General features: G+C 44.2%; 1 protein-coding gene and 1 long non-coding RNA gene across 3 annotated transcripts in view; one reads left to right on the top strand and one right to left on the bottom strand.

Annotated features, from left to right (window-relative positions):
• Positions 1-27,799, top strand: part of GLI2 (GLI family zinc finger 2) — a 304,721-nt gene that overhangs the window by 271,432 nt on the left and 5,490 nt on the right. For both annotated transcript variants that reach the window (XM_083584535.1, XM_083584536.1), the window contains exons 6-13: positions 7,375-7,576; positions 10,740-10,947; positions 12,203-12,316; positions 16,300-16,431; positions 18,070-18,219; positions 19,710-19,874; positions 23,461-23,742; positions 27,001-27,337. In XM_083584535.1, the coding sequence (XP_083440661.1) occupies positions 7,375-7,576; positions 10,740-10,947; positions 12,203-12,316; positions 16,300-16,431; positions 18,070-18,219; positions 19,710-19,874; positions 23,461-23,742; positions 27,001-27,337 (1,590 nt within the window). The remainder of the gene's footprint in view (positions 1-7,374; positions 7,577-10,739; positions 10,948-12,202; positions 12,317-16,299; positions 16,432-18,069; positions 18,220-19,709; positions 19,875-23,460; positions 23,743-27,000; positions 27,338-27,799) is intronic.
• Positions 20,055-27,799, bottom strand: part of LOC310749426 — a 36,976-nt gene continuing 29,231 nt past the window's right edge. The window contains exon 4 of the long non-coding RNA XR_014541617.1: positions 20,055-22,868. This is a non-coding gene — a long non-coding RNA (uncharacterized lncRNA). The remainder of the gene's footprint in view (positions 22,869-27,799) is intronic.

Here is a 27,799-nt window from a genome sequence, read left to right as displayed (position 1 = left end):
AGCACTTGTAATCTGGGTCCTGTTGATTTCAGCACATGCTTTATGCTTCCAATGAAAGAAATGGGACTTAATCATACTTAACCTTGTCTGGATTGGGCACTTGGTATTCCTGCTTTTTTCACAGAAGCAGAAGAGGTGGTTCTGACTGAAAAATGAGACAACAGAAAGAAAGAAATGTTTGGGGCTGGAACTGTTCACCTCTGAAACTTGAGTAGCTTGTATCCTGAGTTGCTAAGTGATTACCATATTTGGTCTTGGGTGGAAGAAAGTTTACCACAGATTAGCCAGTCAAACTGGGTAAAAATACCACAGCAGTCATTGCTTTGCCATAGCTGTGTGGTGCATTTGATGGAGTCCTTTAGGGAAAAGTCTTTGTTGAACAAGATGTTTTCTGTGGATTTATTGGTACATAGGGGCAAATTGTGGCAGAGTGAATATATTGTGGCATGTGTTTTGGTAGGCACTCCATCAGTTCCATGAAGTGAACTGGAAAGATGGTGACTATATATGCACATATACAGGTTCAGTGCACATGATGTTTAATAGAGGAGAAAAACACAACACTTTGTTTTTGATGTTCCAGATTGTTGAATAGCCAACCTTATGTTTTCTTCCTGCATCTGTGTGCACGCCACCGCTTCATTTCACATTGCACATCTGTTGAAGCCAGATCTTGTCTACTGACGCTCATGCCCACAATAAACTAGTCAGCCTTCAACATGACTCTTCTTAGGAGGCAGCTCTGGAGTAAAATTTCCAGTTCCTCACAGCTGCATTTATGTTAATGTCACGCAGAAGGACAGAACTTTGGCAACTTCCGGAGAATGAGATCAGCTTTTAAGACTGCTCCTCTGAGGAAGCTCTTCTGTAACCTTTCATGGACTATTAGCAGCTACAATAGGCTGCCAGGATCACTGCCTTTCTAGTCTCCCTTTTCTCAATTGTTCAGTTCCACGCCATACATTTAAAGCACTCTTCTACCACATTCAACCATCCTCGAGAATCCTGGGAACTGTAGTTTGCGAAGGGCACTGGAAATAGTGGCACCTTTAACAAATTGCAGCTCCCACTCCATCCAGCTCCCATGTCAGTCATCCAGAAGGGCAACAGTTGGGTCGCTGTCATACGGCACTGGCCTAAAACATTTTCATATCTGAAGCAAACAAGCAAACAAAAGTATATTTATGTCTCTTTCCCAGTGGACTAAAGTTTATTTGCAAAGGACCTAGAAGAGAGTACCTGAAAAAGAAAGAGTGATTCAAAGAAGGAAAAAAGTCCTTCCATGAAAAAACACATTATTTCATTTTGATCCTGCCTTCCGTTCAAGTTGCTGATGGTGCCACACACGGTTCTCTTGTGTCAGTTTTGCGCTCACCATCGTCCTGTGGGCTAAGTCAGGCTGTGTGTGGGTGAACCGAGGTTTGAGTGATCCAAAGTCACCCTGTGAGCTTCATGCCTGAGTGGAGACTTGTACCATGGACTTCTCGATTTATGCAGGGGTCACGTTCTGGGGAAAATAGCATGTACAGTGGTACCTTGGGTTACAAACACTTCAGGTTACAGACTCCGCTAACCCGGAAGTAATACCTCAAGTTAAGAGCTTTACCTCAGGATGAGAACAAAAATCGCACGGTGGCAGCGGGAGGCCCCATTAGCGAAAGTGGTACCTCAGGTTAAGAACGGTTTCAGGTTAAGAACGGACCTCCAGAACGAATTAAGTACGTAACCAGAGGTACCACTGTAAAGCCAAAAGCGTACATAGTCAAAACACACTGAGTTCAGTGGCAGGTGCGACTGCCAAAGTCTTTCTTCCCAGACAACTACCCTGATTCCGCCCCCCTTTTATTTATTTTTTTGCCGAGTGCATAAAGCTGAATGCATGCAACTTAAATGTCTGCAAGTTGTGAGCTGCCTGTACTAGGCTCACTAACCAATACACCAATCTGACTTAAAAGAGTACCTTTATGGGGCGGGTTGGTGGAAAGGTATATTTGGAGATCTATGGGACGCTTAAGTGGCCAGTCACCAAGTCCTGTTTCCACAGCTGCCCACAAAACAACACACACACACCCTTGGATTGGTATCTGGAATCAGATGACACACTTCAAGGGTCAAATTGCCTCCAATCCCCACAAGTTGCAGATCCTTACCCTATGTCATCATATGTGTGGAGAGAAAGAGCAGTCTGTGGAAAGAGTCTCCTGTGCAAGTTTTATCTCAACTTGGCATCTGCAAAACCCCTTGGGAGATTTCACTAGTCTTGCCAAAATTCACTTGCCTTTTCTTGAAATTCCTCAGATGTTTCATCTGAGGAAGAACCAAAAATTTTGCTTCAGATTTTATTTGAAGCTAAACCTTCAGGGATGTGCAGAAGTCCCTTTAGAAACTTCACAAGTCTCAACAAAATTCAGCAGCTAAAGTTTCACTTTCAGTAAAAAGTTCACTTTCATCTTTCCTGCTTTATCTTGTACTTGCTGGGGACAACATAAGCCCTCAAAGGGGACCATAGTCCCAAGATGCAAATAAAAAACACACATTATGGGCATCATTGTTCGTGCATGTGATTTTAAAATACGACTTGGTTCTTATCAAATTCAATGGATTTTTTCTGTGCTCATTTGAAAACAAGATTTACAAACTGAAGAGATAGCCCCTGTCTGCAAGAGCTCTTCCCTCAGATCTTTTGACTAAACTTGTGCTGAATCCCAGGTTCCAAACAATCCCATTTACTTATGCTGGTTTAGGGACTCCTAGACAACCACTTTTGTGGATTGTGGAACAGAAAGCAGCTTTCTTGTCTCCCAGCAAGGATCTTAAATATCTTGAAATGCAAAGCTAAAGGGGCCCTCTGTGCCGTAAGAAAGAAGGCGTCTAGGACATCACCTGGTGCCAGCACAAATGCTTGGCATTTGCAGCAGTGTAAACAAGACATGAGGAGATGCCACAGTACAGAAAAATGCTAATAAGGAAACAGTCCAGTGAGGTTGGTGGCAGCTATTTGCTGCTTAGTGATAAGGGGGCTGCCTTGTGCCCAACAAAACTCCTTTTGACGATATATATTTGCCACTTTTGCATATGAGTGGATGTCAGAAAGATACGCTGCTGGCTCTGCATCGTTTTTATATTTTTAAATGAAGGTGGGGTGTGGGGTGGAGTGGAAAATAGAATATGTTCTATGGTTATTCTAGATTCCTTTTCCAATTCAATCACCAGGAAAGCCAGGGCAGGGCTGAATAACAGCAGGTGGCTGATGTGCTTACCTTGAAAAATTCCATGGTTCATTTCATTTCCTCACTATGGAAAGTAAAGTGTTTTAGGAGCAGGACGGTCAGAAATTGGAGATGGGAGCATAAGGGGAAGGGGGTGTTGGGTGGAAGAAAAGGCATAAGTCAGTCTGAATCAGCAGAAGGTGTAATATAAGTAGGCTAGGTTGCTTAAACCTACTTAATTTTTTGTTTATATTATTAATGAAAAGGGGGGGGATTAAGTACCAAACACCGCCAGTTTGGAACAAGGTTGCTTTCTTTTTGTATATCTGAAATCAAAACAAAAGTAAGCTATTCACAGAGTACTGAAGCCTTACTTAGCATGGATTCAAATGGGGAAGTGATGTGTGGAAACCCCATTAGAGGAAGACCTCCAAGATGTATGTTAAGCTGATTGTAACTTCAGGTGTTCTGCTGCTGAACATGGTCAGGAAATAGACTTCCTGCTCCTCTGCACAATGTCATTTTGCAAACCCACATTCCCACACTCCCGTTCCCTGCACTCCACATCTCTCTCTGAGGAACCTGAACATATCTCAGGAGAGGGAAATGCAAAGGCTGCATTCCTGCCTTGATGTTGTTGCAGAGGGACAGGAAGCATGAGGAAGCAGGCACTCTCTGCTTTTTCACCTGGGAACCAAACCTTTAAAGCCACCTTAAATGCAGAAAGACCCAAGAGGAAAGCTTTTAAACTTCCTCTATTTGCTCACCTCTCACCACAACAAGCAGCCTGACATTGTTTGTTGCCTCTTCAGCTGTCCAGCCATCACAAGGCAAACCTGAGAATGTTCCATTAAAAGGGGTTGGAAGCAACTTACTAGTCATTAAGCCTGTGTGTGCAAAACGAAGATTGTCTTGGAAAGGGTGTGAGGATCAACTGGATTTCAGAGGATAGGGAATGAAAGCACTGAGCAGAAACCTAAAAGGGGGAGAGAAAAAAACACTAGCAGATATCCCCCAAAAGCAAAATTATCCAAACTTTCTAATTTGCATACTTTTCATAACATAGAAGAATTTAGCTTTGGGGGTGGGAGAGTTTTTAAAGTGTAGAGAGAATATACAAAGATTAGGCTGTTTTAGGCTGTGAGACTTTATTCACATTTTGAGCCTTTCTCAAAGGCTCTTTATATGGTACTGTGGAAGATAAAGTGATAAATATTTGTAATCCAAATTAGCATTTTGGCCAACACGGTTTGTACCATATTAGAAAGTTGATATGATACAAGAACCTCATGTGTGGTGGGGGGGGGGGGGGAACCACCTTTAAGTTCTCAGAACTATGTTCAGATTTTATGTGAAGGAAAACAAAGCAACCTTCCTATTAGCTTTCCTTCCTGCAAGAAAAACGGAACCAAGAAAGAAGTAATTAATCTGTAGAGTAATCTGAGGGCAGCCTTGTGATTTCAGCACACACATGAACTCATCATAACAGAGAGACCCATGTGGAGATGCTGCATTGAAAACAGAAACAGAAACCCCCATCCCTGCAGAAATATCAGAAGGATTTGAATTAGAGCAGGCAGTAATAAAATGCATATTACTATATTTGTACCGGAAGAGTCCCAGGCCAACCTGCAGAACCTGACAGCTTCCAGCAGAGTTTTACACCGGGGCGGGGGGGGGAGGGAGGGGAATTACGTGTGTGTGTGTGTGTGTGTGTGTGTGTGTGTGTGTGTGTGTAGCAAAGGGGTGTGTTAGACGGCTGCACCAGGCTGCTGTTGGACATTAAGACTTCTTCCTTCATCAAATTAATGGGGACCAACGGCAGAGCTGACACTGCGGGCATAAATCACAGGAAAGAGCAACGAGGAATGAGTACAAGGCTTTTCTTTCTATTTAGTAATTTATCAAGGGAAGTGGCACATTAATAAACAGATCTCCCTTGAGGTGTGGGAGTAACAGAGACAAATATGACTGTCAAACCCAGTCTGCTTCCTCCTCTTAGCAAGATAGGCGAATGGACACAGAGAAAACTCTCTCTCTCTCTCTCTCTCTCTCTCTCTCTCTCTCTCTCTCTCTCTGTGTGTGTGTGTGTGTGTGTGTAGTTATAATCAAAATCAGGCCTCTTTGGTGCAAGACGCTTCACAGTGCCTCATTAGCTCATAACCACTGTTACCCAAGGGCACATTCACACCAAAGCTTTGAAGAAGGGGGGCAGATATACATTGGAAGCTCTCCAGCCTCTGCAGCTTCCTGAGATGCTTGTACTGTACTGCTGTGGCCCACAGAACCATGCCACAGATGGAAGTGATTGCTGGATTTGCTACAATGGTATTGGCAGCCTACACTGATCAAATTTGTTAGCATTGGAAATCAGGGGAAAATGAATGCCTAGTTTTTAAAAGGAGATATCTGCTTTAGTACTGTTGGTTCAAGGGGAAAAATGGGTATAGATATTTGGAAGTTCCTTCCAAAGTTTCCCATTTGCCCTAGCATAGAAAAAGGCCACACGTTTGGTAAGTTAAAAATGGTTTACTTACCAACTTTTCAAAGGTCAGGCTCATGTGCTTTTCTGTACATTAGTAAGAATGCACAGGCAGTGGTGAAAGTTCCTAAATTATTGGTATAGGAGCACAATAATGGCTTGTGAGAGCCATGTGGCTAAGCTGAACCAACCACCTTAGCTTCCTCACATGCTGAGTTTATCTGGTAGACTGGAGACTTGATTACTCATTTCCTGCCAAGGTAAGGGGAAGTACCTTGCTAAGCCTGGCAGGACAGCTTACTCTATGGTATTAACCTATCCATGCATTAATTTGACTTAAGCATGTAGATTATATGAGGCTGGCTATTCTACGAGCCCTTCCATGGCAGATTAAGTGAAGAAGAACTCAGCCATACTTCATGTGTCTTCCATGCTGCAGTTTACCAATAAGTCCCATGTAAATAGCACCCCCATTGATACAAGTAATAATCAAATCAAATGTTCTGATGCCCTGTAGGGCATTTCTAATAAATCATGATTTGTTACTGCCTTAAATCAGCCAGAGTGTATAATTGTAAATCCAGTTTTTTGAATTTTTATAGTACTTACTTATGTATATATACATAAGTGTATTAGGTTCAAATGTTTAAAACACATAGAATGCAGGGTGTCTGAGCAGTGGGTAACCTGTGAGCCTCCTTTGTGGACTGATTTCTGTGTAAGAGGGCCCCTTTTTTAATTGTAGAGGTGATGAAAGAGTCTGATCGACAGCTCTGCCAAATGAATGTCTCTATTTATTCTGTAAAAGTGGTATAATCTTTCTTCTTTAATAACAAGTATTATATCCTTCCCCCCCCCTTTCCCCACAACATGAAATTTCCCCTACTTGAAGGGAATCCCTTCCGAAGGATCAAAATGCAGTCCAGCAAAATGGATGACCAGTCTAGCTAGACTTCAACATTTTCTTTAATAAGCAAAGCAAACACCCCAACTATTAATTAAATACCAAACGCTTACTGCATGGAGTGAACGGAGAAAGACGGGCCCAAAACGAAGGGTTTTACACTACCTGCCTCCTATGACTTTGCTTATTTTCAAAACAGGAAAATTATTTGAAGAGCGTTAAACGGCCCCTTTGAGAACGGTGGATTTGCACATACCTGCCAGAAAGCAAAGAGTCTTGCCTGCTGCACAAATAGCCCCTGACTGCTACCAGCCTTGATGCTTTTTTAAATCTTCGGCTTGCCCCTAACAATCAGGCATCTGACTCTACAAAGCTGGTTTCCTTCAGCACCTGGGCTGCTTGGTTCCTCTAGCATACTCCCATGCCACTTAGATTGCCAGTTTAGCTTCACTAAGGAGGAAGAAGCAGTTGCTAGAGAGGAAGGCATGTCTTCTCCCTCATGCACACAAAGACACAACCTAGTCCAGATTCAGTGTGTATGTTGACTAGAGTCCATTGAGTTAAGTGGGTCTGTTCTGAGTATGACTCAACATTGGATATCACCCTTACAGTGTACTTCTGTGCCTATTTACTCGGACGTAACCCCCAACATGTTCCTTGTGTGTTTCCAATTACAGCCAAAATGTTTTTAATTTCCTTTAATTATGCTAAAATAACAACATAAAACAAACATTTCCACCTGGATCCACAGCATTTCCCTTTATTTCCCTTTCATATAGTGTCAAGATTCTCCAGTCCACGAGTGACTCCAAGACTAAGTCGAAAGCGAGCGCTTTCTATATCTCCGTTGTCCGATGCCAGCATTGATCTTCAGACAATGATCCGGACCTCGCCAAATTCATTGGTGGCTTATATAAATAACTCCAGAAGTAGTTCTGCAGCAAGTGGCTCTTATGGGCATTTATCAGCGGGGGCAATAAGGTAAGGGAGGGACAGCAGCTCATGCTGAAATCCTCAGTTTGGGGGGGGGGGGTTCATTACCAGGAGTGGTAATGAAACAAGTTTGCAGCCATTGAAAGACGCTAGAGATGTGGGTCCCTAGTTATACATAATGACCTTGAGTAACCTGTGACTCTCAAGATGCCTCAGCAGTATATGAATAGTTAGCTGTAGTTCACTCTGAGTTCTGGACCTGCCAGTGGGTAATTCTGCCAGTGCAGCACAGGCAACAATGAAAGGCCAGGCCTAGTGAGGCTGTCGGGTCTCGTAAGAAAATAAAAGAAACTGCAAAAGAGGGGCACTTGCTCTCTATGGACCTCATGGGAAAATCAGCAAGAGGGAAATGTAATAATCTAGAGTTGAGATGCACCTTTGGAAGTCCCCCCCCCCAATCTTTTAAAACCACAACCCCCTCTCCCAGCTTTGTTGTGTTTTCAGAAGGCATACTCATGAAACTGCATCCCTTGAACACACCTCTAAGAGGAGAAAGAAACGAAGCAAAGTTGACCTTGTCCTGGCTCTCCCAGTTTGTTTCGGGCCCCATACATCAAGCAGGCCACACACTGGATTTGATCTTTGGCGTCGGTATAGATGTGATCATGTTTCCTTCGATGAAGGTGCCATGGTCTGATCACTACGCTCTGAAAGCCAGGATTGACGTTCCACCCCCCACCCCCCACCCCGCTTAGGTGGCGAGTCGATTTGGGCTCGCCCGCAGAGGCTGATGGACCCTGATAGATTCCGTCAAGCCTTGCGGGACCTTTCTCCCCCTGGCGACTCATTGACTGAGCTTGTTGAGGGCTGGAATACCCAGCTCCTGGCAGCCATCAATGAGATCGCACCTAAGCGCCCTCTGCGACCCCGCAGAAACCGGGCTCCCTGGTTTACCGAGGAGCTCCGGAAAATGAAGCGGGACCTCAGACGGCTAGAGTGAGTATGGCGGGGTGCCCGTGACGGAGCTTCAAGAACATCTTATAGGGTTTTTATGAAAACCTACAAGATGGCAGTGAAGGCCGCTAAGAAGTCCTACTTCTCGGCCTCCATTGCATCCGCTAGCTCTCGCCCAGCACAATTATTTAGTATAATTCGGTCTTTAACGTCCCTCGAAGGACAGCCAAATTTAAATAACAATTTGACACACAGCTGTGAGGCATTTGCGAGCTTTTTTGCGGAGAAGGTCCTGTTGCTCCGCCATGACCTCCCTGCCAATTTGGATACAATAAAGGAACTGGAGGCCCCTCGACTGTCCTCGGGTCCAGTATTGGACCACTTTGACCGGATATCCCCAGCCGATGTGGACAGACTCCTCCGAGCTGGAAAGCCCACCACTTGTCCTCTCGACCCGTGCCCATCTTGGCTGATTAGAGCGTGTCCAGACGAGGTGCGGGCCCCCCTGGGGGATATCATCAATTTGTCCCTTGGCACCGGGACATTCCCAGGGGAACTGAAGGAGGCAGTGGTGCGCCCGCTTTTAAAGAAAACATCATTAGATCCCTTAGATCTATCCAATTACCGCCCGGTTTCGAATCTTCCATTCCTGGGTAAGGTGATTGAGAGAGCGGTTGCTGAACAGCTTGGTAGGTTTCTGGATGAAACATCGGCTCTGGATCCATTCCAGTCCGGCTTCCGCGCTGGTCATGGGACCGAGACGGCTCTGGTCGCCCTAACAGATGATCTCCGCAGGCAGCTGGATCGAGGCGGGTCGGGGCTGCTGATTCTTCTAGACCTGTCAGCAGCCTTCGACATGGTCGATCACGAACTCCTGGACCACCGCCTTGCTGACGTGGGGATCCAGGGCACAGTCCTTCAATGGCTGCGCTCGTTTCTCTCTGGTCGGGGACAGAGGGTGGCGCTTGGGGGGGAATTGTCATCCCGCCACTCCTTGGTGTGTGGAGTGCCCCAGGGTGCGATACTCTCCCCGATGCTTTTTAACATCTTTATGCGCCCCCTCGCCCAGCTTGTCTGGAGTTTTGGGGTGGGCTGCCATCAGTATGCTGATGACACCCAACTCTATCTGTTGATGGATGGCCATCCTGACTCGGCCCCAGACACACTGATCAGATGCTTGGAAGCTGTGGCTGGATGGTTACGTGGGAGCCGGTTGAAGTTAAATCCTTCGAAGACAGAGGTCCTCTGGCTGGGACGGGACGATATGGGACTGAGGGGGCAACTCCCATCTCTTGCGGGGGTGCAATTAGTGCCAGCACCGTCCGTTAAGAGTTTGGGTGTAATCTTCGATACCTCCCTCTCCATGGAGGCGCAGATTGCAGCTATAGCAAAGGCGGCATTTTTTCATCTCCGCCAAGCTAAGCAGTTGGCTCCTTACCTCTCTCGCCCTGACCTAGCCACTGTGATCCACGCGACGGTCACCTCCAGACTGGATTATTGTAACTCACTCTACGTGGGGCTGCCCTTGAGACTGACCCAGAAACTCTCGCGGGTGCAGAATGCCGCAGCGAGACTCCTTACGGGGTCTTTGCTGCGAGATCACATTCATCCGGTGCTATACCAGCTGCACTGGCTCCCGGTGGAGTACAGGATCAGGTTTAAGGTGCTGGTTTTAACCTTCAAAGCCCTATACGGCCTAGGACCCTCGTACCTACAGGACCGCCTCTCCTGGTATGCCCCACAGAGGAACTTACGGTCTTCAAATAAAAACATCTTGAAGGTCCCAGGCCACAGAGAGGTTAGGCTGGCCTCAACTAGAGCCAGGGCTTTTTTGGCTGCGGCTCCAACCTGGTGGAACGCTCTGTCACAAGAGACTAGGGCCCTGCAGGACTTGACATCTTTCCGCAGGGCCTGCAAGACAGAGCTGTTCCACCAGGCCTTTGGTCAGGGCGCAGCCTGACTCCCTCCTTTGGCAATCTTTACAAAACTTTAGTTTATGGTTGCCATCAATTTTGATTTTAATTAATTTTTATGTTTTTATAATGTTGCACTATTTTAGTGTTGTTAGCTGCCCTGAGCCCGGCTTCGGCTGGGGAGGGCGGGATATAAATAAAATTATTTATTATTATTATTATTATTATTATTATTATTATTATTATTATCAGGCTGCTTTGCCCTTAACCAGCCATTTGGAGCATCCCAAATGTTCTCACTGCATGCTGCTATATCTTCTCTTTCTGATGTTCTCTCTCTCCAGCCCAGCATTCACTTTCCCTCACCCAATCAACCCAGTGACGTACCAGCAAATTTTGAATCAGCAGAGAAGCTTGAGCTCAGCATTTGGACATACGCCTCCCTTCATCCAGCCATCGCCGACGTTTCCTTCGCGGCAGCATGTGGCCGTCATCTCTGTCAATTCCACTCCGGCTCAGATCAGCAGCAACTGTGTCTCTGATTCCAACCAGGTAGGACCCACGTCTGCTTCTGGCAGGATTTTAACTGGGCTGGTTGCAGACACCTATACAAAGACCCACTGTGCCCATTGCAGCTAATCTGTTTCAGTTCCCCTGTCAGTTTCACTCGTAAGGATTCACTGCAAGATTGGGTGTTCACTGTAAACACACAGAAGGCCACAGCTGTGAAATAGCAGTCTTCACATCTCTGCTCATTTGATTGCACTGATCCCTCTTAAGCCAGTGTCTCCATGATCATGACATGCACACATCATGCAGCAACAGCTATATGATCTGTAGCAATTCATTGTGTGCTTAGCTGAAACTTGGTCTTCCACATAATTCAGATGATCAAGGAAAATTAATATAATCTGCGTATTTGCCCTATGAGATAGCATTCAGATAAGAGAGGGCCCTCTCCCCCTTCTTTTTTCTTACTTGTGAGAACTATTTGAAACTAGGCATATTTGCACCCATTGCACAAATGACTCAAACACTATGAGCTCAAATTGCCATCTTGAGTTCTGTGAACTGGGTGGGGAAATCCACAGAGCTTAGTCTAATCAGCAATTTGTGCATGAAACAGCTGGTTCAAATGATGAGGTTTCCATGTGCACATTTATCAAATGAAGAATGTGGAAATAAAGCTTGAAAATGATTGTGTGAATCTGTAGGGTGTTTTTTAAAAAACAAAAAAACTGGGAAGCAAATTCACTCCTCAGTAGAAGTCCACCGACAGAACAGTGATTCCTTTTTGGGAAGCGCCACAGTATACAGATGAACAAACAAGGATGGAAACACATAAGTAAACAAATAATGGCAAAAAGCACTGCATTTTAATACTTTAAATATTTATTAAATGTGTTCCAACTAAGATCTCAAGTTTTAAATCATGAAGAGTGAATTTGCTTCTCAGGTTTAAAGAAACAGAAAAGAAGTTTTCCATCCCCATGTCACTTTCTGAATGAGGAACCACTGGCTCCTTCCAATGTTTATCCCCATTGTGATACACATATGAACATACATGTACCTGTTGCTGACATGGCTCAAAGTGGATTGCATTATTCAGCATGGCCCAGTTTGCAAAACTGACATCCTTTTCAAAGGCAAAAAATGAACATTCTCTCTGAATTAATTCTTACCCTGATCTAAACTGTGTCTCCTGCTGTTCAGTTGCTGCATTGTAAGTAAAAAAAAAAAATTAAAATGCTGCTTTTCCTTTAAAACACTGATATAACCTCCCCACTGCCCCTTTTTGTTTCCCCAGAGCAAGCAGAGCAGTGAGTCAGCTGTTAGCAGCACGGTCAACCCAGTCATTAATAAACGCAGCAAAGTCAAGACTGAAATGGAGACTCTACCACCAGCTTCCCCGCCCACTCAGGTAACTCCTTGGTGCAAACTTGTCTTGAACACTTGAGCTGATGGACCCCAAAATTTTACCAACAAGAACAGAACTAATTATGAAGACTCTCCAGAGAGTAACAGGGCAGCAGTTTCTAATGCCATTTTTGGAAACATGGAAGGCCACAACTGTGTCTTCACATCTGTGTCCATTTGGATGCTTTTCTTTTAGGGCAGTAGGTGGCTTGTGCCCCAATGACATTTCATTTGGGGGAGATTTGGTGAACTGGATTTTGCTGGTTCTAAACTGTACCCTTACATATTATCTCTGTGTCCTGGTACATTCCCCTGAGGTCAGTTCCCCATGTCTCGTCAATAATATCTGAAGTGCTTAGATCACATGGGTTCTTCCTTTGCCAGAACCACACATCAGACAAGGCTATTTTTGCCTGGGAAGTAGCAATATGCTATAAAAATAAATAGCAACCACACTGTAAAGATAGTAAGATGTAAATTAGACATAAGAGGTTTCTCCTGGATCATTAGGCAAAACATTTTGCTTAACTCTGCAACATGTGGTTTGACTTCTTTGCCTGAGTCACCTGAAGCTGATCAGACAACTTATGGTGTTATCTTATATTTATGTACTCGGGTAAAAGCCCAACTAAGTTCAATGGGACTTGCTGTCTCTGTTAAGTTTGTTAAAGTTGCAGCCTCAATAGCTTCAGCTGCAGTTGCCCTCCAATGGAAGTGAGGAAACTGTAGTCTGATTTGCCCAGACAGGTTCATCTGAAGTGAGGTTTGTGAACAGATTATTCTGCCATGCAAAGGGAGAGGGAGAGAAAATGAGAGTAGATTTGGGGGTCCCTTCTGACCAAGAAAAGAATGCTAACACTGGGGGAAAGGGGATGCTCAAATTTCTCTGCCACATGAAGATCAAATGGGAGCATGCACACCTAGAACAGCTCCAGCACATGACCAAATCTGCAGTTCACAATCTGTAAATGATAATGAAAAGAAAATTTAAACAAGGCTGCAATGTTCCACTTTGAAAGATGCATGGGTTTGGGGGTGGGTGGGTTGTTGGGCAAAACAGATGAGCGGGAGTGTTTGGAGGTTATAGATTGCCTACTCTAAGTCCCAGCATGATGGGTAGGTGCTGGTTTTTCATGAGTGATTGGACTGAGACATGCTGTGGGTTCCTGGGTCATGGAATCCTCCTGCTGGCTTAGGCAGAAATGCCATATTTCAGCCAGATGCCTTTAAAAATGATGTTTGCCACTTGTAGACTGCAAAGCAAGCAGTAATGGTGTCTCAGAGCAAACATAGATTACAAGGAGATCTTGTGCGCAGCTAGGAAGCTCTCCAGCAAGCTGCCCCTATTCAGGGAGGAATTGCTCATAGCAGCATCCTTTACCTCAATGACACCACATTTGACACCCACAAGAGCCCACCGGCTTCTGTGCTCTTGTTGGAGCCGCATACTTCCAAACTGTTTAATGGCTGGCAGTATCTATCTGACCGTTCTTTATCACAACTGTAAACTATTGGGAGTGCTCTGGGCACTTCATTTTCATGAAATATGAGGTGATGCTATTGTCAAGCCAACAGAAGAGTTTATGACAAATTTCTCTTTCAGCTCCAGTTCAGAAGCGGGTTTTGGCATGATGCATGGGGACAGCAACATGTGCAATCATCAGGGGGCTGGTAAAATTGATGAAGATAGCATATCTGGGAAAGATAAACATGCTGTAGTCAGCACGATTAGGGCAAAGAGGCATCTCTCCAGAGCTTTGGGTTTAGGAACACCTCAGCACACAATGGCAGGAAGCAGCACATGACGTAGAATAACCAGCCTGCTTTACTCCCAGCTTAATCAGGTCACGGATTGTGGTCTCTTACATGGAGAGAGTGCAAAGGGGGATTTCCTGAGGTTAGGAATGGGGCAATATTAATGTAAGTGTCTTTTAGGTAATTCCTTATGTATCTCTAAATTTTGCCCTCCTAAAACCCCATACCTAAGATTTAAAATTTATTTCAATGTAAAGGCTTCTTCACTTATGGATGTTGTTGGTGGTGGTAGTGGTGGTGGGTTATAGCTCACCCTTCACCATAAGGTCTCAGGGTGGGTCACAGAAATGTTAAAATACCAGGTAGAAGTCAATGTGCAACAGGGATTTCTCCCTCTTCCAAATGTTCTGTCTGTGCAAGCATTTCAGCTTGCCAAATGGAATGATTCCCCACCCCCCGCTCCTCCCTCTGTGTGCTGTTTTGGGGGTTCTCCACCCCAAGCCAATTTCAGGAGACAGGCAAGAGGAGGAGAGGGGGAGAAATCGCTGTTGCACAAGTGGAAGTCCTTACGCCATCCTTCCATTGACAGGGTTGGTTTGGTGAATTCTGCCCACAATATTAAAAAAACGGTTTAAGATTATGCTTCCAGCTGTACACTCACAATATTCTTTATGTACACCTACGTAATTTTCTGACCATGGCACACACTGCAAATGCATGTTTCACACAGGTACATTTTTTTGATAAGACGTGATTGTCTGAGGTTCCCTGTTTGAGTGCAAACTTAGCAGATTTGCCACTTTTTGACATGCGGAACGGTCCCAAGTCCCAGTTGAGTTGAGGCTGGGTGTGTTTGTGGATAGGTGTGGCGCACAGAGCGAGAGAAAGTAGGGAGGAGGGCGGATCTGGGTTGTGAGTGAGTTGATACAGACTCTACTCTTTGCAGTAAAAACATGGAAATCATGCAGATCTCTTCTAGCCTCTATGGCAGAGGAAACAGGTGGCCATCCAGATATTAGACTCCAGCTTCCATCAGCCGTCCGATAGAGGTGGCAATTGGGAGGACTGGAGGAGAAACCAGTTTATAAAACATATCAGAAACTTAAAACAGGACAAAATCAACCGTTCAGCCAACACACAATTAAATTCAGTATTGCAAAAGGAATAATCTGAACTGAACTGCTTAAGCACAATGCAAAAAGAAACTTAACACAGCAATAAATAAAGATCTAGGTACTGGCCATACTGGACTCCAAGGAGCCTCAACAGTGTGGCTTAAATATAGTTTAGAGGGGTAAGGGGGTCTTCCCACCAGGCTAGACAATTTGCAGCTGGATTCCTCATCTCTTCCTCCCAGGAGGCTAACAGCAGCAAAATGGAAATCTCGTGGGGGAGGGATCAATGGGGGTGAGCCTTTTTCCCCAGCTTCACCAAAGGTTCCAGCTGCTGGTGCTGTCCTTTCCTCATTTTGCTGGCCAGGCAAAAATGTTCTTATTTACATAGGCATTTTTAATCATTTTTTTTTCACCATCTGAAATACTTTTTAAAACTCTCTGCCTTAAAAGGGGGGGGGGCTGTGCTAATTGTTTTCTATGTATTTATTGTTGTTTTCACTTATGCAAACTGTGTCAAAATCACCAATCAAAAAATCTTGCAAGTGTCTTGAGGTCATCAGTGAAAAGTGGTACATAAGTAAGGCCAGTTGTTTGGCTGCAGGGGAGCAGAGGTGGTCTGCGGCACAAGCCAGACACCCAGGGTGCTTTATTGTGGGGTCAGTGCTCATCATACAATGAAGGGATTTTATTATTAATAATATTTTTTGCAGTTTCTACAGAGTGTTGTTGGCAACAAAATGCCAGCCTGCATTTCCCACCTCCCATCGGATTCAGAGTGCTTCCAGACAGGGGAAGCCTGATAAGTAAAAGGGGGGGGACCACAACTACTGCCAGAGACCTGTCTGCAGTATCTCAGTGACCCCTTGCCAAACAAAGCCCCTGTCTGGAAGCACCCCAGATTTCTATATTCAGTCACTTGGTCTGCGCGTAATGCTCTGCTCCTCACTTAGATGCCATTTCTGGGCAGGCCCTTCTGTGACTCGCCAGCAATGCTGTCACTGTCGCCCTGCAATGGTGCTTTTCTTTCTTCCACAAGCACCTGCTGTGTAATCTATGGGTGACTGAGGAGTTCAGGCAAAACCAGTCCATCTTACGCAGAGTGCTTTGTATCTTGCAGGAGCATCTGACGGACTTGAAAGAGGAACTTGATAAGGACGAATGCAAACAGGAGCCCGAAGTTATTTATGAGACCAACTGTCACTGGGAAAGTTGTGTGAAGGAGTATGATACTCAGGAGCAGCTTGTCCATGTAAGTGGTGTCAGGGAAGAGACACCAGTCATAAATTTCAGGGGAAGGGGGTGTCGTCCTCCCTTCATATCATGATGCTGTGCAGCCAGAACTCATGCAGCGAGCTACTGAAAGGGGCCGGTCAGGGCACAGCATATGTAAACCCTGCCAAATCAGGTCAAACTCCCAGAAGGACTGAGCTACTGACTAGCTTTTGATGGATTATTTTGTATTTTTCTCAGCATTCCAGCTGCTAAGACTGAGAAACCCTGGTAACGATAAACAACCTGCCTAGATAATTATAAACAACTGTTGCCTGATGTTGGGGCATTCCCAACCCTTATTGTTAACTTGGAAACACTTGTCTTGCTTTGTCTGTTCCCTACAAAATGATGCTCAGGCTGAGGAAGTACGTTGGATCTTGGAGCTTTGTCAGCATAGCTTTGGCTCTCTGAGAACATGCAGGACCTGGATGATTTCTGGGCTAGAGTATTGGTTGCCTACAGACTGTGGTTTCCTTCTCTGACCTGGACCACAGGGTTTAAGCCCTGGGCCCCCTGTTGTATTCATGTCAAAAATACTCTCTGTGGAAACAACAAAGTGAGATAAAACTGCCATTTTTCCTTCTCTCCATTTAGCAGAGATTTTGGGTTTGTCAGCTTTGCAAACTGACAGTTATCATCAATTTTAATAATGGGTGTAATGGTAAGAGGAATGGGGGTGGGGATAGGATGCACATCCCAAACATGACTGGCTTTTCTATTCTTTTTAAATCTGGCAAGATAAATCAGCATTAAAACTAGTCTGCTTAGGGTGGATCTATTCTATACATACACACACACTACTTAAATTCAGCTTCCCCATTCACCACCTCACTGTGGAAACAATCTATGGCCTTTTAGATCAAGGGAGGGCAATTGTTTTTATTTGTTACTATGGTATGCATTTCCTTGTTTTTATATTGTAAGCTGCTCCATGATCCGCAGATGAAGGCTGGTGTGGAAATTTAATAAATAACAATAGCCTGCATTTCCACTCTGGTTGCTATAGAAAATATGAAGCCATCATGGAAAAGCAGTCCATTAAGCACTTTTAGGAGGCTAGGTAATAGAAAATAAGCAGACCTGTCCCCTTTTCTCCATCAGGCTGCTTGGTTTCCATTTTGGTTGCTGAGGAAGATACTTTTCTTTCTTTGTGGCTAGCATGGAAACAGTCCTCCTTTGGGCTGGCAGAGAAGAGACAGAGAGATCCATCAGTCCACTCACAGAACTGCTTGGAATTCCATGTATTTGCTGGAATGAAGCAAAATGAGCCACTGTTTTTTAATGCCCTTTCCCAGTAATATGTATTGCGTGGGTCTTATTGATGGAAGGTTAGAACTAAGAAGAGCTCTTCTGGATCAGGCCAGTATCCTCTTCTCAGAGTGGCTAAGAAACATGCCAGTGGGAAGCCAGCATGTGAGATGTGAGCACAACAGCGCCCCCCCCCCCACTTGTGCTCCCTGTTCTCTACCAACTGGCATTAAGAGGCACATTGCCTGGGATATTAGCAGTAATATGTAGCCTTTGATAGCCTCCTCGTCCAGCAAGAAAGTGGCGCTGTCTTCCTTCTTCTTTTTTTAATAGCCTGACTACTTCTTCTTCTTTCCTCTCCTTCCAGCATATCAATAATGATCACATTCATGGGGAGAAGAAGGAGTTTGTCTGCCGTTGGCAAGAGTGTACGCGGGAGCAGAAGCCATTCAAAGCACAGTACATGCTGGTAGTGCATATGCGAAGGCACACTGGGGAAAAGCCACACAAGTGCACGGTAAGATACTGGCACCATCAACATGCACACAGATTGGACTGGTCGCATCATGCTCATTTAAGCACAGAGTAGAAATCAATGTGGGAATCTTAAGACATATATACCTGCTTGGTAAAATGTATAAAGCCTATGTGTGCTGGTCTAGCCCTGCCTTCCCCATGTTTGCATACATAGCATGTAGATTCCTGCACATGAATGCACAATATCTTCCCTACAGAGGATGTGTGTGAGTAAAAATTTTGTTTATTGGATGTACACTACACTATGCCCATGCGTAGGGCAGGCTTGAGCAAGGAAGTATGGTGCTTTATCCAACACAACAAGCACTGAACTCCTGCAGACCCACATAACACAATTCAGACCACAGATTCCACAAGTAGAGAGCAAATTGAATTGTGAAAGGAGTGTGCAGCACAAACATCACCCAATGAGCAGGACTCCAAAACTGCCCTTCTCCTGTTCTGTTGGATGAGCAAGCTAGTTCTGTCTCTGATTTACTTCACCCACAAAGTATGGTGTTTCCTTGAAAGCCCCTCTGAGTAATTTAATCTAGGGATGGAGGCAATCTCCTTCTGCATTCTGGAAAGTTGCAGTCTAGCCAGGTTATCACCTCATAATCACTTGGCTACTACTCCTAACTCCCGAGTGAAGAACTCATTCCATATAGTGCCGTAATGTAAGTAAAACCTCATCTGGTGGAGAGTTTGCTGTCCAGGTTCATTGTGTAGTGATTTTTCAACGTGTGCTTGGTCTTTAAAAGCAAACTGAGATGTGGAACCTGATTCAAACTGGACCAGAGACTAGGCTGGGGTGCAGTTTTTTAGACACATCCTTTTTGAGAGAATTTGTGATGGGGTGAAGGAGATGCCTAACAACTTTTCAGATCTCAAATTTTTGGTACTTAGATTAAGATCAGAGCTGCCCTTCATCCATATTTCTGCCCAGAGTCGTTGTGTACTGCTTCAAAATAGCTGAACTACTAGTTATCTCTATCCAGTAACATACATTTTTCAATGCAAAGAAATGGCACCTCAATGCACATGGAATGTCAGGGCAGCTCCACAGTTAAAGTGGCAGGATCTGTTGCCATTGCTGCACTAGGGATGTACTGGTGTTTATTGCAAACACATGAAGCATAGATAAAATACTTGTGTCACTAAATTAGGGCCTTCAGGCACATGTGCATGGCAGTTCGAAGATACAAGTGTGTTTACTATAGGAAACCCTGGTGTCTCCACAACTGTCATGCCTGCTGTGTAGAGAGTGCCTTAAGATAGCCATACAGAGTGGGCTGTGACTAAACATTCAGGCTCTCTGCTTTAAATCAGCTGCCCAGATTATGTGCATAGGGGGGTGGGGAAGCCCTTTACCCCCACAGCCTGCTCAGGAAAGATCTGCCTAGGAAATAACGTTCTTGGAGGAGGTGAAGATTGAAACCAGATGAGATGGAAAAATGCCTCCAGCTGATTAACACTCCTCTTTTGTTTTAGTTTGAGGGTTGCTCCAAAGCCTATTCGAGGCTAGAGAACTTGAAGACACACCTGAGGTCTCACACCGGTGAAAAACCTTACGTCTGTGAACATGAGGGCTGCAATAAGGCCTTTTCTAATGCTTCTGACCGAGCAAAACACCAGAACAGGACGCATTCCAATGAGGTAGGTGAAAGCCTTCACCAAAACAGGTAAAGGTGTTTTGTTTTTATTTAAATGCGGCTAATAATATATTCTTTACACACTTGGATTCTGTGTGTGTGTGTGTGTGTGTGTGTACACACACACACACACACACACACACACATATATATATATATATATATATATATATATATATATATATACACATACATACACATACATACACATAGCAAATTACTACCATAATGATACACAACTCTTTTTAATATTTGCTGAGCTGCAAATATAGACTATGCTAGTTTGATATTTATGAATGCCAGCCTAGAAACCACCACACCGTTGAGCAGACATCCTCCCAAGCTTTGAGCCCACGGACTGGTTCTTGCCACATCCCAAGCCCTTCCTAATCCGAGCAGCTCCTCATGTTTGCTGTTTTGGAATGAAGCCCCACGGAGCTAGGATCCAAGCCTAATGCAGTTCCTGCCTTGTGGACATGCAAGGCTAGAGCACAAGGCAAATGCTTTGTTAAGCCTTGCTAATGAAGATCCGTTATTAGGAGCTGGGGGAGGGCAGGAAATTGCATTTATTGTAAAGCATGTGATGGTCTACTGCAAAAGGCTAATGCCGAGGTTGAAATTTATATTACCACTAATTAAGAAAATGGCAGGAAGGTGGGGTGCTCCAAAGTTCTGAAAACAGCTGTGACCGGGCCAGGTTTAGCCTCTAGCCTCATTTGTAATGATTAATATGAATTACTATGAGTAAGTAGACTGGTATGGGGACTTTTAAAGTGACAACCTCAGCCTAGCCAACTTTGGGTGGCATCATGTTAGGGATCTCAGACTAATATGCCTCTCCATCTATTTTTAATCTCCTCTGCAAACTCAAGAGTTTCCTTTCATACAAATATGGCAATGTGCTTGTTTCATTGCACAGGAGGGCTTGGAGGCAAGGTAGAGGGAGGATGGTTTAGAGAAAGAAAGGGTTACAAAGGTACTGGTAAGAAACATGGCATACACTGTGCCAGTATGAGGAGGGGGAACTGAGGTCTTTCTTTATTTTGAAAAATTAAGGTTGCAAAGTGATATGGCCATTTCAGAAACAGAACATATAATTTGCTTCATTAAGTAGTGCTGCATTTGTATGGAATGGATTTGTTCCAGGCATGGCAAAAAATGTTGTTTGAAGTTTCTACCCAAATAATTTTTATTGTTTTTCATGTAAATACAAGAAGTTTGAATGGGTGGAAGGGGAATTAGAGACGCTGCAGGTTAGAAGTCAAGGGTAGGCAGTGGGGAGCTCTGTGTGAGCACGTTTCGTGTGTGTCAAACCAGCACACACACACACCCAAACCCATTGTGTATTACTTCTGGTCAGCAACGACTTTTGCAACGTTGTGGGGAACCTCCAGGCTGCAAACCCAATGCTGTCCTCTCTGGCCTCTCTATTTGGGCCCCAGAATTCTCTCTAGGGCACTGCCCCCTTCCCCATGCCTTCTCTCTCCGTCCCATACCTCTCAGTCACCCTCCTCCATGCGCTCTTTGAATGTGGTCTTGAGATGCAATAATGCCTCTTACTTGTCTGGATGGAGAGAAAGCTGCATTGCGTGGCATGTAGAAATCTCTGGGTTTTCCATAAATGGAACGCAACCTACATACAAAAGTAAGAGTCACATCCATTGCTCATCATTGCCTTTTGGTTCTGGAGCCCATGAAGGAATGAGTGAAGGAATGCAGCTCTCAGGTTCCCCACTCGGGTTTTACAAGATGGTCACACTGATGAAGAAACAGGGTGGCTGGCGTCATCTATTCTCCACAAAAGAGTGCCAGGTGAAATTCTCCCTCTTGACAATTGGCTGGACAGCAACTGTTACTTATCAGGGGAACTTCAATACTCAGCTCCCAAAAAGACCAGATGTAATGGTCAGAACTGACTCTGGAGGACTCTGCAGAGGGGAAAGTTCAGGAACTTTCTGGAAGGAGTGGGGGTGAATTGTTTTGAGCAGAATTCACAAGGTTGGCCCTAATGATGTGGAGTATGAGTGACTAATGAAGTCCTTTATTTCTTGCTTCCGATGCAAACCATTCTTCAGGCTTCAGTCTGTTACCCTCCACTGATCTTCCCCTCCACTATTCAAGCCAAACTGTGCAGCAGCCCACCTAGCATAGGAGGAGATAATAGTGCACATGAATTACTCTGGGTAGAAAAACATAGGAAGCTGCTTTATACAGAATCAGACCACTCACCCGTCTCAGTATTGTCTACACTGACTGGCAGCAGCTGTCCATGATTTCAGGCAGGGGACATTCCCTACCTGGAGATGGTGAGGATTTAACCTGGGACCTTCTGAATGCAAAGCACAATGCTCTGCATCTACCAGGCAAAGAGATACATAGGAAAAAGTAAATGCTCACTTCTTGCTAAAATTGGAAGAATGTATACCTGCTTATTCTTTGGATGGACGGCTTCCAAGGTCCCAGTGGAAAAGTACTTTAAGCAGCTAGTTAGCCTGAAATGGCATTTTAAAATATGAATTCAGCCCTTCAGAAACAGTATCTCAGGGGCTATCCTGCTCTAACCGCATTTGTGCAAACGCACTCTGGATTTGGGAATGGATAAATTGCTGGCAGGGAGGTGAAGGGCAGGATACCTTCCTGTTTTCTTACTTCTCTTTCCAGCCGTGCAGTCCTTAACTTTGTTTGTGTTGTGGTTATCGGTGACTCATAGCTCCAGTAGTTACAGCGTTATCCTCTTCAAAAGCACTGCACTTCTGTGGATTCCACCGTGCAGCAATAACAGCTTACCCTCCTGACAGGTGATGGAGATGTGAGGGAGATCTGATGGCTTGTAAATCCAGTCTGGCTTGTCTCTCTGGCTCTCTGTAAAATAGGGTGCCTCTTTCCCTCCTGCTGGCCTCCCAGGCTACCATATTTCAGCAGAAAGGTTTCCTTGAAGAGATTCCCGGTACATCTCAGCCATATCCCATGCTAATCCTTGTTAACATTCCTGCGGCAACTGGAACAAATGCAAATCAAGCAAAATACTATTAGGCAAGGTGTTAGAATATGTTGGGTTGACACCCCAGGACAATTTCATCTATCCATCTGTACACAGACACACACCCTTCCTTACCAGCAGCCCAGGGCATATCAGTCCTAAGCAACTCAGAGAAAGACACTACATCTGGGGTATGAGAAAAGTTTTTCGGCACAACTGCATTTCAGTTGATTTTTTTCAATGGTTTTTTTCAGACCCAGACTAAGTAATGCTAAAACTAGCCCCAGTGAGATTAATGGAACTTAAGTTAGTCACTCACAACTGAGTTCATTATTGATTTTGGTGGCCTGCTTTAACCATGATTAAGCCCAAACCAATGAAACTAGTCTGTCAGAGGGAGATCTGCACACAGCTATTACAGAATCTGCTGTATGTTGGATCAGTGCTTGCAAAAATCACTGCCTATTGAGAAATGGCGCATTCAAGCCGCTCCCATGTCCGCTCCAAATTCACACCAACGTTGTCATTCAAGCAAAATTGTCATTGAACTGTGTCTCGTATATTTCTGTCTGCTTCAGGTGTATAACTTTAGATGTGTTCCCATTGGCAGAAACCCTACGTCTGTAAAATTCCGGGCTGCACAAAGAGATACACAGACCCCAGTTCTCTCAGGAAACACGTGAAGACTGTGCACGGGCCAGAGGCCCATGTCACCAAGAAACAACGCAATGACGTTCACCTGAGACCGCCTGCACTGAAGGAAAACAGTGACAATGAAGCAAGTGCCAAGCAGAGTGGAAAGCCTTCGGACGAGCGGGCTGAGGCAAACAGCACCACCAGAGGCATGGAGGACTGCTTACAAGTCAAAACAATAAAGACGGAGAACTCTGTGGTAAGAGATGCACTTGCTTTGAAATACTGGTGATGACATTTAATATGCCAAGTGGCAAATGAAGTTATCCAATTTTCCCTACCACCTTCTTTTCAAATCTCCCAGCTCAGATTTCACTAAGGCCCACCTACGGTCCTATGCATATTTTCTTCTCTATGTGAAATATTCCAAAGGGTTACAGCAATGTTGCAATGTTAATGAAGGCATTAACTGCTGTAAGCATTTTGAAAAGCATTCTCTCACACTCTCTCTCCAGCTGGGTTTTAACTTTTGACAACAGAATTCATTCAAGATTTGCCTACACTTCCTTTTTGTATAAATCAGAGCTTGCTCTTAATAGACGGCACTCTCAATACCTTGCATTCAAGCAAAATATACCATGCCCAAAACATCTTTGTGATATGACCTCTTCCACTCTGTAAAGTGCTGTGCACACTGATGATGCAATAGAAATAATAATTAACCATGTCTACGTATTGTATTTTAAGAGGCCAAACGTTCATTGACCTGTGTCGTGGATGTTGCTTATCTGCCATTATTTTTTGGTTCTCTCCATTGCTCCATCCGTACCCTTGGCCCTTTCCTTTTGTGCTGTCTGTGTTCTAACAACCTGTTCTTTCTCCTCTCTTAACTTTCTCTACTCTACTTCACAAGGACAGTCGGTACTGAGGTGAGCAAATACACTGTCTTTGTCATAGTCTCTGTACAAAAGACATAAAATGTGCATATCTGTCCAGGTGCCAAAGTAGAATGTGTGGGTGAAATAGCCATGGTCCATATTTCTTTCTACTTCATCCTTTCCATACTGGCATTTCACTAATTACTCCTTTTTATGGCTTACTTTCAATTCAGGCTGGAGTCAAATTTATCCAGGCACAAGGCAAAGCTGATCCGTTTAATATTCCAAGCAGTGGCAGCAATTATTAAATAAGACTTGTGTCGCACCATTAGCCTGTGTTGCAAACATAGCTGTTCTAGTGTACTGCTGTGGCATTACAGGTCATAGATTTCATGCATGATGACAGTCCTATGCTGTTGTGCCTGTTTCAGAGTTTACTTTGCTACAGATAGCATTGCCAACATCTCCTGGTTAGCATCTCACCACTTCTCTAGTAAATTTGGGGCTCTATGGAGCCCTGTGACCTTCTCTTTTCACAGCAAATCTATTGTTCTTAGGTGGGCAATGGAAAGAACTGTCCACCCACTCACCCTGCTGTATTCTGTAGAACTGAGATGTTGTGAAAAAGAAGTGTCATCTGGCATTCCAGCTCTACAGCCATCTAGGATCAGCAATTGTAAATCATCATTCCATAGCCTAGACAGCAAAGAGCTTTTCCTTTGAGCCAGCAGAAAACATTTAACCTTTATTGCAAATAAATTACTTAATGTGAAATATACCTCCTAATAAAAAAAACATTTACCAAACCTAAGCCTGCAAATCATGCCCTTATCTGTCTATAAAGACTGTCGGACAAGCATGTAAGGGTCCTTTGAACCATGAGTCGTGCACTGTGCCTGAAGCTTTTTGGGCTTGATTCTGCTGCAGACAAACAGGCACACTGTAGAGTTTGTGGAGCGGGGAAGATCTTCTAATGTTCCAGGTTTATCTCAGAAAAGCATCAAGAGCTTAAGTTTCTTGAATGAGCACATACAGTTCTTCCAAGTTAACAAAAAAGAAAATCCACCCTCAGGGCTTTTAGCTCCCTGATGTTTACATACCCGTGCTTGAAAAAGGCATAAAAATTAGCTTAATCACTTATCTTATGGAAAACCTGTGTCCACACTACAGTGCCATCACACTTGCGGGCAATAATGAACACATTGGCTTTATCACCTAATGAGGATTTGTTTACACAGAAAACAGACCTGGCTTAGTTAAGTTTGATTGAAGCCTGGGGCTGGGGTGACTGCTTGGTTTGGCTTTTAATTCTTTTAATGTACAAAATTCCAGTGATGCAAGATAGACACTAAAAAGTTCTACAACTGTTACAAAATTGATGATTGCTAAGTTAAACATGAGCATCCCATTTTGTAGTACTAGTTGTATAAATAAATACAGTACAAAAGATACTGGAATGAATAATACACACTTTAAGTATATGCCAATCCACAAAGCCCTTTGTATAGGCCAAGTGGTGAAAACAGGTTACCCAGCTAAAATAACCAGTCCCAATTCATTCAGTCGTGGGGAGCCTGAGCAGCAACAAAAATAAAACAATTTTTCACAATGAAATTATGCTCTTTAAAAAATAAAATAAATGCAGGATTAAGTTGTACAAGTTTGCCTTTTAAAAGGTTTGTTTTCATAAATCCCCCCAAGTGCCTCTTATTTTTAAGTACTTTTTGATGCTGTTCATTTCAATGCTATTTTTCTTATTCGTATTTGAGTAATTTTGTCTCACTGGAGGGAGACTGGAATATTACATTATGGAAGTTATGAAGGTCTTTTATCTTTCTTCCTGTAATATTGATTCATTATTACAGTGGTACCTCGCGTTACATACACTTCAGGTTACATACGCTTCAGGTTACAGACTCCGCTAACCCAGAAATAGTATCTCGGGTTAAGAACTTTGCTTCAGGATGAGAACAGAAATCGTGCTCTGGTGGCGCGGTGGCAGCGGGAAGCCCTATTAGCTAAAGTGGTGCTTCAGGTTAAGAACAGTTTCAGGTTAAGAACAGACCTCCAGAACTAATTAAGTACTTAACCCGAGGTACTACTGTATTATCATTATCATCAGAAGCTGCTTTGGATGGGCTCTGCCCCCCCCCCAAAAGCACCATATAAATATTTTTAAATAATTTTTTTTTTGCCCTTTCTGTGATCTAATCCAATAGGTTTTGTTAACACTTGTGGTTTTTGCCAGCAACATTGCAAGATCACATCTGATGCGATGATGTCATGGACACCTCTAAACAAAACCATGCTGGTCACCATGGCTAATCAGAGTAATGATGTGGGCAGAATATGGCAGAAGGCAGGGGTGAAAAGGAAGAGAATGCTACAATGGTGCAGAGAAGGAGGAGCAACCACAGGAAGGAAAGGGTGGTGGAACAACGGAAGTTTTCAGCAAGCTTATGCATTTTTTCTAGTAATTTGCTTGCCTTGTCTTGCTTGATCCTTCTAGTTTTGTGGATGTGAACTGTGAAATGAGAAAATTTGGTGCAGCCGTAATAATGTTAGCAAAGCAAAGCTGATACTGGGGAAGAACCATCACATTGATGCAAACCTCCTCCTCTTTCTTTGTTTTCTCTAAGATGTATCAGTCCAGTCCTGGTGGCCAATCCTCATGCAGCAGTGAACCATCACCACTTGGGAGCACCAACAACAATGACAGTGGAGTCGAAATGAACATGCACAGTGGGGGAAGTCTGGGGGACCTGACCGCGTTGGAGGATGGCACTCCTGTTGTAGACTCGACGGTCTCATCTGGCAATTCAACCGTCAGTCTGCAGCTGAGGAAACAAATGACAACCATGCAACGCCTTGAGCAGCTCAAGAAAGAGAAACTCAGGACAGTGAAGGATTCTTGCTCGTGGGTGAATCCGGCCCCACAAGTCAGAAATACCAAGCTGCCTCCCATCCCAGGCAATGGTAAGTCTGGCCACTGTTTGAGATCTGTCCATAAGCATTAACTCAGCTGAGTTGGTTAAAGCATGGTACTGATAATGCCAAGGTTGCAGGTTTAATCCCTGTATGGGACAGCTGCATATTCCTGCATTGCAAGGGGTTGGATTAGAGATCCTTAGGGTCCCTTCCAACTCTACAATCCTATGATCTCACAGCTTACCTTGCTAGTGTTTCAAGGGCCTGCCATTATCATCCCCTGCACTTCCTCCTCCCTACTTTAAAACAAATACAAGGGTTGAGCTGGGATCCAAACCCAAACATAGAACATGCAAACAGACTTCCATTAGTTTGCTGAACTCTCCAACTCAGTTATCATATTGCAAGGTGGTTGTATGCACTTCCTTGTCTCCCTGAGAAACTGCTGCTGAACCTGACACTGCCGTACTACAAGAAGGCTCTTGCCTTCCCAGGCAAATTTCCTTCCTC

Source organism: Podarcis filfolensis, assembly GCF_964270895.1.
Source record: "Podarcis filfolensis genome assembly, chromosome: 1".
NCBI lineage: Eukaryota > Metazoa > Chordata > Lepidosauria > Squamata > Lacertidae > Podarcis > Podarcis filfolensis.
Note: the sequence above shows the minus strand (reverse complement) of the source record. Positions and strands in the feature narration are given on the sequence as shown.